General features: G+C 34.2%; 1 protein-coding gene across 4 annotated transcripts; it reads right to left on the bottom strand.

Annotated features, from left to right (window-relative positions):
• Positions 1 to 7,838: 7,838 nt before the first annotated feature.
• LOC110113761 (organelle RRM domain-containing protein 2, mitochondrial) lies at positions 7,839 to 12,155 on the bottom strand. Of its 4 annotated transcripts, none has more exons than XM_020846441.2 (4): positions 11,856 to 12,155; positions 8,900 to 8,968; positions 8,319 to 8,420; positions 7,839 to 8,186 (listed from the first exon to the last, which is right to left on the bottom strand). In XM_020846441.2, exons 1-4 carry the CDS (start codon positions 12,094 to 12,096, stop codon positions 8,173 to 8,175), a joined length of 426 nt encoding a protein of 141 aa, XP_020702100.1. In that variant the 5' UTR covers positions 12,097 to 12,155; the 3' UTR covers positions 7,839 to 8,172. The 4 variants fall into 4 exon arrangements, with proteins under 4 accessions (XP_020702100.1, XP_028554458.1, XP_020702098.1 ...); XM_028698625.1 differs by having other exon boundaries at positions 7,839 to 8,200; XM_020846439.2 differs by having other exon boundaries at positions 8,314 to 8,420.

The following is a 12,155-nucleotide window of genomic DNA, read 5'->3' on the forward strand; positions in this document are numbered from 1 at the left end:
GGTTTTTTTTTTTTTTTTTTTTTTTTTGACACTTTATTTAATATACATTAATGATGATAAGGAAAAGCTATTTAGGGATATCACCGAAAACGTGTTTTTTTAAATGATTTGCTGACTTTTTGGTTTTCAAATAACTATTCCGCCAAATATTTATAAATAAATAAATTAGAATATTTAGACCTAAATGTAGTTACAATATGTTTTAAAATTAATATTTTTTTTTTGAAATGGTATAATATGATAATTAAATAATTATTTTAATATAATTCTTATTTTAAATAAATTTGATAAATTTTAAAAATTATTCTAAATAAATTTGGGTGGAAGAGGATGACCCATAATTTTTAATAAATATAATGATTACTTAAGCCATTAAAAAATTACAATAACTCTCATAATATCATTATGTTTTTTTTTTCATGCATGTAAAGATATTTCGTAGCGGTTTTAGTACTACAAGAGAATATTTATCGTGACAAAATATTTTACTATGATTTTAAAATGATTGCAATTCTAGCATACTCGCAAGATTAAAATAGCTACAACATAATTTAAGTGACTATAAAGGACAAAATACCGAAAAAAATGTTAGTTATAACGGTTATAATCGTTGCAATTCTATAATATATTAGTTTTGATAAACTTGAATTATAATATGCCAACATATATAATAGTAGGGGTGTCATAACGGGTTGTTGGGTGGGATTCAAGCCTGACTTTAGATTGACCTGTTTTGAATCCATTTGATTTGAACCCAAACTATTTAGTAAACATTTCTATAGTCTAAGCCTGGACCTGACCTGCCTTTAACCCGATTGACCTGAATCAACCCAATAACATGTTTAGATCACAATAACTTTTGTATGGATAGCTAAGGCAACCAATGAGCAAAAGAAATTAAAGAATTTAAGCAAAGTGGAATTATAGTTATAGCTTTCAAACATATTTATATGGAATTTTTCGGTATATTATAATGAAGATTTAATTAATCTAAACTACAGTTACCATGTAATATTGTTATATACATATCAAAATTTCTAATTTATTCTTTGCATGTCAAAATCAAGTCATTTTTAGGTTGGCATGTCAACTTGAACCCAATCCGATAATGAAAAGGGTCAACAAATAAACCAAAAACCAACCCGTTTATTAAATGGGCAGACTCAAATCCAAAATTTTCAAGTCGTGACTACATCGAGTTTTCGAACCGTGTTATATATTGACAAACCAAATATATAATCATTTCAACATAAATCTTATTAATTGTAAGAAAACATTTGCTAGAAATGTCATACAAAACACTTATGCAATGGAATATTAGAACTATGAGGTAGTGATTCAATCACTCAAAATATTTTTAAGTACTAGGTCATGGTCCTTCCAAAGCACCAATCATTACTAAAAACTAACTATTAGAAGAATTTTCATGCAGATTAAGCAAATATTAAACTAAGCAATACTAAGGATTTGTTTGGGACGGCTTTCTGACTGCTTCTTAAACAAGCTTTTTAGTACAATTTTTTATATGTTCTGACCCCAAACACTTGTGTTTGTTCTCTTTTAGAGTATTTAGGATCTATGATTGCTTTGAACACCCTCTATTAACCTCTAAATTTCCACCTTATGGAGTAAGCCCTTCCCTAGATTACAATTAAATAATTTTTTCTATGTATATACAATGAGGTAATATTACCCATCTTAGTCTGATATCCTCAAATGACCAGTAGCCATCCTTATGTATCCTATTAATTCACCATAATTGCAATTGATCCTCTATAGACTATATAAAAAAATAAAGATTACTTGTTTAGTTTCTAAAGAAGTAATATATGTAAATCAATTTAGGAATGAAATTGGTGCCAATATAATGTCTCTAGCTAAAACTCATAAATATGATTCCAATAGAATGGACCATGGTATATTATATGGCATAACATTATCATTGATTTCAATGTGAATCCATATACCTAGCAACATAATCAATATGTGTGCACAAGTGGTCCTTATTCATATGAGGAAATAGAACATATGAGTACAATAAATTTGTAAAGTCTACATAAAATTCTAAATATTAAAGTTTACATAAAGCTTAAAGAATATAAAAAATCTATGAGCTATATGCCATCATCTAGAGTGGAGCCTACCAAGGAGACTCCTAAAATGCATGCTTAGGGGTTGTTGAGTCCCAGTTGTAACAAACCCAAAAATGGTAAGTATTTTAAAATATGAATTTTAAAATTCTGTTTGAATTGGAGCGCTGCAGCACTGAGATTGTGAGCACTAAGCACTAGGCTGGAGAGCACAGCGATACCAAAAACCTCCACCACGGTATTGGAGTCTATGTTATACAATAAATCCTATTTTCACAAGCCGCGCGACAGTGCTGTATCAGAGCGTTGTGGCGGTAGCTATATATATATATATATATATATATATATCATAAACATTAAAATCACCCCAGGACCTCCACCCTCCTCCATTCAGTTGTGATTTGCTCGAGAAGGAAAGGGAGAAGGGGGAGAGGAAGAGAGAGTAAGTTATATGGGCTTTTCTGTCTGTCGATTCTATTGTAAAAAGTGTTTTAATCATTGTAAAAGACTAATCTTTTATTTTTGTTATCAATGATTTTGATTTCTATGAATTTTCTCTCTCATAAATTTGATAAAAAAGCAGTACCTCATGATTTTGTAAGTTTTGACCATGAAATTTTTAATATGTTATATATTTTATCATTTTAAACAAACTAATACGACTTTATTACTACTCATCCACAATATGTCCCTAAAAAATGCTTTCATATCATCTAAGCTGGGTTGCTCAAATTGAGATATTTGTGATTCAAAATAAAAAATAGTATCAACTCCATTTCCCACACCTCGCTGAAAATTCCATAAGTGCGTGCCCCGACCTCTCCGCGCCATCCGTCTATTTTTTAAAAGTGTTTGTGATGACGACATAGAGTTTTAACGAGATTAAGTTCCGGATGAATTTTCAGAAGGCAGATTAGGTTTTAGAAAAGATACTACCCAGAGATTTCGCCGTCATTTTGTGAGGGCTTTTTGATCTGAGTTCTGGTTTCCTATAGGCGCAAGCCCCTATAGTTAATTACCCCTCCCGATAATGAGAGGGAACTTTCGATTAAGGCTAGTCGTTAAAGAGGTCACATATGTCATAAACCTATCGTATAATAGCAAAAGTTTTAGGATTTGAATTTCAAATTTGATTTTGAAGTTTAAGAATTTAAGGTTTACACCATAGACATAAAACATGTGGTGGGGGGAATGAAGACGATCCCGATCAAGATCCCATGATTCCATCGTCCCGGATTGTCATATTTCCTAGTCTACTTAGTCAGAGGAGGTAGTCGACCCAACCTGACAAAAGACACCTTGTCGGCAGCCATGGTTTGCTTCGTCCAAGAATACCTTGTAGACCTAGGTTGGTGTATGTCTAAAGGGATAGATTTGATCCACCTTAGATGACAGAGGCCTTTACGCCCATCAAATATATCCTATGATTCATCGCTCAAGGGTTCGACGCTGTTAGGGAACATACAAGCTTTGGTCGTTATCGTAATATAATGGTGCCATTTTGTGGCAAAACCAACCACTGGCAAGAGACTATTTGAGGATGAATCTTAGTGATACACCTGACATACATTCGCTCTTTGTGAGCTGAGGTTAATTTCAAATTTATCACCGTCGACAAACAATTGTGGTAGGTGGAAGAATTTTAGTTTTAAGTTTCTAAGATGATAGATTTTATTTTAAGAATTTGAGCTTTGTTTGATTTGAGATTTGACCCCTCCGGTTGAGATTTCCGATCAACATGACCATCATCAGGATGGAATTTGAGGTCACTTGTATTTTTGTAGGAATTTGGGAGGCATTTTATACTTCAAGTTATGTCGACTCCAATCCTTTCAAGGAGCATGAAACTTGAATATTTGACCCGCACAACATTCTCAAATCGTTGAATTTGAGACTTAGATGTGACGATTGGAGCACATGCAGATTATTTATTTTGAAAAATATATTGTTATATTAATGAGCATTTGATCCTGTGCAGCTTTATCGAACATTTGTATTTATAACTTTAACATGCTTGTCTAAGCACATGCAGGGTGGTAGCATTTGATTCTACGTAGCATTCTCGGACATTGGTGTTTATACTTTTAACATGTTGACCTGAACACATGCAGGGTGTATTTAGTTTAAGGAGTCATATTTAATATATAAAGGGAAATTTTAAAATATTTAAATATGATCCATTTGCGTTAGCGATTTCATTTAGCAATGCCCGAGATTTTTTTTAAGGGCCTACGAATGCCTTATGTCCGCTTGTACACATGTTGCGAATCCGATGACGTTTTATGTTGTTTGCTGCTTCTTGCAGATAAGTTGTAGTCCTTTCACATTTGTCCACATGCAGCATGTTGAGCATAAAATGGGCCTCCTTCAATGGCTCGTAGGCTTTTAATGTTGTTGTAGTCATTTAACATCTTGTTCGTACACGATATTTTGCGTATATGGCAAGTCTCCTTTATACGATGTGTCGTGTGCATTGCAACTTATTACATTCGTTGCATGTCGAGTTCTTTTATCTGTAGGAGACTGTTGTATAAATCAGGAGTCTTCTACACCAACTCGTTGGGGCTTTCACATATACTTATAAGCTTGATACATAAAGGATTGTTGTTTGCAATCAAATTTCAATTAGCAAGGTAATTGGCACCCATCACACCATGACTAAGTGTGAATTCTTCCTCTACGTCGTTGATATCATCGTAAGGGTTATACTAAATCATGTCATCCCTTTAGCTGTATATTTGATTAACTAATTACAAGTGGAGACTCTTTTAAGGATAATTGTTTGCATTCATCACTAATTTCTAAGTGACTCATTAAAATTTAAGTTCTTATAGTCATGTTGAGTGCAAGACTAGTTCGAGTTCTAGTTTGAGTCCAAGTCCAACATTATTTGATCAAATTTAATTTAAAATTAATTTTATGTTTGAATTATGTTCAAATCAATTTTCAATTTTATGTCCAAGTCCCCTACTATTTACTAAAAATTTCGGCAACCTCCCAGCATCCCCTTCCCAGCGCCCCCTTCTCGGCGCCGGGAGGTGAGTGTCTCAACTTGGCCGGAGCAAATCAACGATGAGCAGATTGGGTCTTCAAGTCTTCAATTCCTCGGTCGGATAAGCTTGACGACCGAGGGCTTCGGGGAATCGAATTAACCCTGTGACTTCAAATTTCTTCAATTTGTTGTACCTATAGAAAATCCTTCCACCTCTCCTCTCTCTTTCATTTTTATTTATTTATTTTAACATTAAAATTAATATATTATTATTATTATTATAGAGAGAGAGGGGGACGGAGAGCAGTTACAGTCAACACCCATATCAATTCCAAATAATATATCCAACAACAAATTTGTTAAAGATTAGGTGATTCTTGACATCTTTCATTGAATGAAAGTATATATTAATACATAATTTACATGAACATAAAATTTTCCCTATAAATTCTTAGTTTAACTTGTAAAATTCAAAAACTATTTAACTCATTTAATGTATCCACAACTCTATTTTGATTTGATAATCTAACTCTCATCCATTTCAACCAGAAATTTACATTGAGATTGGTCATATTAATCCAAGGAAATAAGATCCTAATCCCTTGAAAAGAGGACTTTCATTTTGTTTGTAAATTATGTATTTTTTAATTTGTATATGAATAGAGCATATTCATTTGAGAATAAATATTTTTTGGTCACCCTATTTGTGCTTCTATATGATTATCTTGAATGCTTGTTGCTTGTAATTTTTATTTATTCTTGATTTGCTATTTCACCATATTATTTTTTTTTTCCTTCACTAAAAGCATTGTTGGCAATAGGATAATGATCAAATGGATAAAAAGTAATGAACCACTAAACATGAAAACCAATTATTTGGGCAGTATAAACCCTCCTATGGGCTATGGCCATGAAAGGCATGCCTCTGATGGAAGATACACCAGCTTCATAATAAGATCTAATCTCACTGATTGGATTTGAATCTAGTAAGCATATTTATTATTGACATTTTGGAATCAAAATTTATCTTTATTTTTCATATTTTGTGTTGAGTGTAGTATACAAATTCTATTACTAGTACAATAATAACATCAATCTTTTATCCCACTACGTGGGTTCGACCACATGAATCATTTTTCTCCATTGTGTCCTGTTAAGAGTCAAATTTTTATTAAAATGTAATAAAAAAAATATTCTTTCGAATATTTCCTAATAAAGTCTTTTTAGGTCTACCTCAACCTGTCTTAAAATAGGTTAAGTCTAATACATCTAATTCTCCTAATCGAAACATCCGAAAGCCTATATGTTTTATGTATCCAAACCATCTAAGACGACTCTCTCTAATCTTATCTACCATTGAAGCTACTCCAACATTTTCACGTATATACACTGACATTGTCAAGTCTCAAGTCCTAGATGAGAAAAATGGAGGGCTACGTAAGATAGTCGACAACAAGCATAAAACTTGTCAAATAATCATGACATGAATCCAAATTCTATTATTAATCACATTTTATCTATTGGAAATTTTACGAAAATGTAAGTCATGAAATGCTCACCCCTTGAATTTGAAGCTAAACATATAAGGTGTACAAAGATCAAAATTCCTTTTTCCAATGGACATTTTGATAGTGTTAGAAATTAGTCCGGTTTTAAATTAGATTGATCTGCAAGACATCTTACTAAATATAAATCCCTATAAATAAAGTCTATAGGCTGATATATTAGCCAAGCTCCATTCCCTACAAATTCTCTCCCTCTCTTCCAAGAAGCTCAAGAAGAGCTCTTCTTCCTCCCAAGAAATTATCAACAGATAGAGTGCCCAATCTAAATATGATCTATAGAGCATAAATTTCAGTGCTAATCTGATGTTGTTTACTTCTTCTTATGACTATAGTTCAACTCATGTATGAGATGGAGAGATTGGTAGGGATTACAACTATACCTAAAAAAATAAGGCTTTCAACATGTGATTTGCACAGCTATGGTTAGCATGGCGGCACCGACATGATAGCGGCAAACTAGAGCTGTCAACATTTGACCCGACCTGAAAACCCGACCCGAAAATTTCGGGTTCGGGTCAACCCGAACCCGAATCGGGTCAGGTTCGGGTTGGAGATTTCGACCCGTTTGTAAAACCGGGTCGGGTTCGGGTTGACCCGGAAACCCGGAATCAACCCGGGTTCGCGTCATTCGTCCATTCCATCGCGTCGTCTGCGGTTTGTCGCGTCATCTGCAGTCTGTCGAGTCGACGTCGCGTCCGCGTCGACGGCGTCGTCTGCGCCTCTGCGGTCTGTCCGCGTCAAGACTCGAGCGGCTCAAGCCCATAGGGCATTCCGGAACCGGATCCGCCGTCCGCACAGCCGTTGGCCGCTGTCCTCGCATCGTGCGAGATAGCTGCCGGCTTCCCGCACGCGACCGAAAGAAAAAAATGGAATGGGGGGGAGGCTCGATAAAAGACGATGGAAAAAGAAGCAGTTATTATCGATACGAAGGCTTCATTTGAAAAAGCTTTTTTATTGCATTTTAAAACAGTTTTTTAGTAAAAAATAAGCAGTGAGAAAGTCGTCTCAAACAAAGCCTGAAAAAACCTTTCTAGCTACAGTAAAAACCTCGGCTGAAAAACAAAAAAAGAAGAGTTAATTTTAATAATGCTTAAATTGCTGCTAAAGGATATTTTTTGTAGGTGTTTGAAAAAACGCTACTATATGATGCTATGAAAAGAAAAGAATTTTAATCATGCGCTGCCGCACCCATTTTCTTAAACCTTTGTTGCATGAACAAATAGTTTATTATACACAGCTAAATAACTTTCTTAATTAAGAAAACTCATAAAAAAAACTAATTATTGAAGCTCATGTCTACTAAAACTCCAAACTTCAAATTTCTTACAGTAACATTCACATCAAACAAAGCTTTGAAATTTTTTTCAGTGAATAAATGGAAATTTTCTATATGCTCGGTGCATCTCAACAGCATATTAGTACTCTAAATGCTTAAAACCCACAATAAATATAGCTACCGTTTCCAATTAGAACCTGTAAGGCATAAACTTTACCTGCTTTGTTGGGGCTTCAGGCCTAGACATCATCACTGCAATAAACCTGCCATCAACAAACTATAAGGAGGTTACACGTTATAAATAGTAAGAAAATAGTGAAATAATGAAAGATAAATTGAGTTCACTGGATCATCAAGGAGGATCAAAATATATAGAAAAGTTAAGAACACCTTGCCATTCATCTCCTTAATAGCCAATTTTGTTGATTCTGTACAGGCAAACCATATATATGCCATCCCCAAGGACTCCTTGGAACCTCTGCTTGTAATAATTTTTACTACAATGGCAAAGAGAAAATCAGTGATTTTCCTTCTTTTTCCAAAAAATATAATAGATCAAGTTGGATCTCAAAGTCCATAGATTTGCTTTTAGATGAATGTAAAAATAACCGATCAATATTAACTCATCTCAAAGCATATCTAAGGGCTTTCAACCTATCATATTCACTTTTTTGTCAAGATAATGGCTTCATTTGGAATGGCTTTCTTACTGCTTCTTAAAGCAACTTTTTGTACTGAAAAGTTGCTTTAAGAAGCAGTAAGAAAGCCGTCCAAAACGAAGCCATTATGACACAATTTTTCTTTTTTTTTTCTTGGTGTCATTTGAGAGTTATTCAAAGGAATTAGGTCAAGCATAGATGAAATTTTGATCAGATTCATACGTATGTAAGTTAACTAAATTATAACCGTTATATATATATATATATGTATAGAGAGAGAGAGAGAGAGAGAGAGAGAGAGAGAGAGAGAGATGTACCTTTTCTTATTTCTCCAAATTGTGAAAATTGCTTCAACAAGTATCCTTCAGAAGTAGAGCGGGACAATCCTGCATCATTCATATTCCTTAAAAAAAAACTTCAAGTAGTTGAAAAGACCTGAAGTGTAATTCGCATATGCTGCTAAACATGAAAAAGCTCCGGAAAGAGAAGCTCGCACAGATGGATTTTTCAGTAATCTTACAACGACAAAAAGCACCAGAACAATTGGCTAAACATCGAATGAAATTTAATGAGAGAAGGAAGACATTGTATGGCATCGTCATAATAGTTTCACGTTGCTAATTAAGAAAATAAGAGAACTGGGAAATACTAGCTGTATATTTTTACTTGTGCAGATATGTTTTTAACAAAATATTCAATTTGTATACCCTTTAAATTTTAATTAAGTAATTAAGCTAAAAGTTAATATCAGCTCTATGAGGCATTGTAATCTTTGTGGCCATTAATCAAGGTTGGCCAATGTTGCAAATAGATGTTACTAACACCTTTTATGCTGACTTGAATGAGGTAATAGCATATATGTAGCAACCTCTTAGGTATGTTGCTCAAGGGGAGAAGGCACCTAGAGCACATATGCCTACTCATGAAGACTATTTATTGGCTCAAGTAGATTCCATGGGTGTGGTTTGACAATTATGTACAGTTCCTACAAAAATTGGCTTTTGAAGTAACACTGTCGATTGTTCTATCTTTGTTAAACATACAACAAGGAGTTGCAATAGTTATTTGTGTAGATAATATATTACTCATTGGAAGTGGTAAAGAAGGAATACTAAGTAATAAACTACTTCAAAAATTATTTTGTGACCAAAGTTTAAGGGTTCCCTAATTACTTTCTTGGGATTGAGTCTGCTTTTGACATGAAAGGTCTCTCTTATTTCATATAAAATATGCTATTAAATCTTCTTAAAGAAACAATAATTTTTGGGTGCAAAGCATATCCACCCTCATGGATAACCAAACCTTGCATAATGAGGATGTGTTATATGATAATTGATCTCAGCATCATGCTTTTCTAATGACTAGCCTTAATCAAAAGTACTCTCTTGTTATCGGGAGGGGTAATTAACTACAGGAGCTTGTGTCTATGAGAAACCATACCTTAGATCATAAAATTCTCATGAAATGAGGGCAAAATTTCTTGGTAGTTTCTTATTTAAAATCCAATATGCCTTCTAAAAATTTATCATGGAACCTAATTTATTAAAACTCTCCTCGTCAATGAAAAAATGCGAGGAGAGATCAAGGCACAAATTTTTGGAGCCTACACCACTTACATGCCGGCATTTGAGGATCCATTTAGCATGATGCTTACATCTTCACAAATCCATTTGGCATGACCGGTACACCATACACAACTCCTTAGCCATCAAGGATTTCCACCTTAGAAGTAGATGGCATTCACCCCAACATGGTGGGGGGTTTAATGGGAGAATTTTAGGATTTATAATTTCAATTACAATTCCAAATTTGTTTAGACTTTGAATTCAAAATTGTTTGGTTTCTCTAGTCGGACGTGAGAGAATTGAAGAGACGAGGAAATTAAGAGAGGGAGAGGCAAGAAATTAAGAGAGAATAGATCAAAAATCTCATTTTCATAATATAAATAAATAGAAGGCCTCAGATTTCATGTCTCCAATGATTGGAGAGAGAAGTCCAAGTAGGAATTCCCTACGGGAAGAGAGAAGGATCAAGAACTCTAGGGATCTAATTAGAGGGAGGGAGGGAGGGAAGGAGAGAGGAAAGAGAATATCAAGGAATAACCATTTGAAATTCATAGATAATGAAAATAATATACTCTTTTTTTTTTTTTTACTTTGAATGAATTAAACTCAAACTCACACACATCACCTATAAAAATAATATCATTCTAACATTATTTATAAAAATAAAGTTTACAAATATAAATTAAAATAAAATCCAAAAAAATTGATGGCCATTTAACTAAAAGATAAACCTAACTAAAAATAAAATAAATATATTATGGGCCGATTTAGGTAGGTTTAGTGATTTGTTAAAGCTAGGGATGTAAATGAGTTGAGCTTATCTCGAGTTACCCTTGGTTTGAACTTGAGATTGATCAATTAATTGAGTTTGAGCTCTATCTTTATTCTACGAGTTCAAGTCGACTCAAGAACTAGCACTTTTACTATGAAAGACAAAAAATGAATATAATTTAAGCACTTATTATAATAAAATAATAAAAATTGAGAAATCATAAGAAAAATAATTAAAAAAATAACGTAATGTTAAAAAGTGAAATATAAATTTTAAATATTTTTAACACTTCGTACTTAAAATCCCGAATGCTAGTATATTATAAATGTATTTTATATTAATATTTTTTAAATGAGCGGCTCACAAGCTAACTAGACGAGTCAGGGTTGACTCAAACTTAGCTCATTAGCCCATAGAGCTCAGCTCACGAGCCATTTATTGAGTCAAGTTCGAACCGGCTCACGAGTTGGCTTGCCTCACTTACACTTCTAGTTGAAGTTCATTGGAGTCCCTGTTCAACCATTTTAGGTGAGTAACACGTAACAAAATCCCATCCTATTTGGGACAAATAGAGCTAGTCAGAGCCTCTTTGATTAGGCAAACCTAGCTTAATTTAACTCCCAATTCAGTCTCCCCGAGATGCATCTACTTCATGACCTATTTAGCAACCGTGCTAGATCAAATAGGGTTTTTAAAGAACCTGAGATTAATCTTATTTGTGTATCCATGTAGAAGACGCAACATAGAAGCTTCAAATGAACCTACAAAGATTACAAATGGGAAAACATTGCCTCTAAAACAAATGCTAACTGTATTACCCTCAGAATTCCAGAATAAAAACCATACAGCCAGACACATACCTAAGCATTTCAAAAGCCTGCAACGCAATCAAAACCCTATATTAGCTGGAGAAAAGGACTGAGACAAAACCTTCACCTTTGACAAAGATCCTGGATGAAGAAGGACTCATCTCCTCGGTAGATGCCGCATCGGCACTTGCACAGACAACGGAGATCCTATGTGCGGATCCATTGCAATCCATACTCGTCGACACAAAGTTCTTCAGAGAGACGGAGAAGTGAACTCGGTGGAAAAAGCCTGCCGGAAGCGGGTTGACAGGAGGATTTCTGCGAGGTCGGATCACCGAAGCGAGCGAAGGACCGGAGCAGAACGCCATTAGACGTTCTGCTCACCTTCCGGTGCTTTGCTTGAAGAGAAAGTGCCAGTAAAATGCAA

The sequence above is a fragment of the Dendrobium catenatum genome, unplaced genomic scaffold, assembly GCF_001605985.2.
Source record: "Dendrobium catenatum unplaced genomic scaffold, ASM160598v2 fragScaff_scaffold_1117, whole genome shotgun sequence".
Lineage (NCBI taxonomy): Eukaryota > Viridiplantae > Streptophyta > Magnoliopsida > Asparagales > Orchidaceae > Dendrobium > Dendrobium catenatum.

Coding starts and splice junctions, on each gene's coding strand:
- LOC110113761 (XM_028698624.1), bottom strand. CDS start 12,096: ATGGCGTTCTGCTCCGGTCCTTCGCTCGCTTCGGTGATCCGACCTCGC. Junction 8,969..11,855: donor ATCCAGGATCTTTGTCAAAG/GTGAAGGTTTTG, acceptor TGAATGATGCAG/GATTGTCCCGCTCTACTTCT. Junction 8,201..8,313: donor TTAAGGAGATGAATGGCAAG/GTGTTCTTAACT, acceptor ACCTCCTTATAG/TTTGTTGATGGCAGGTTTAT.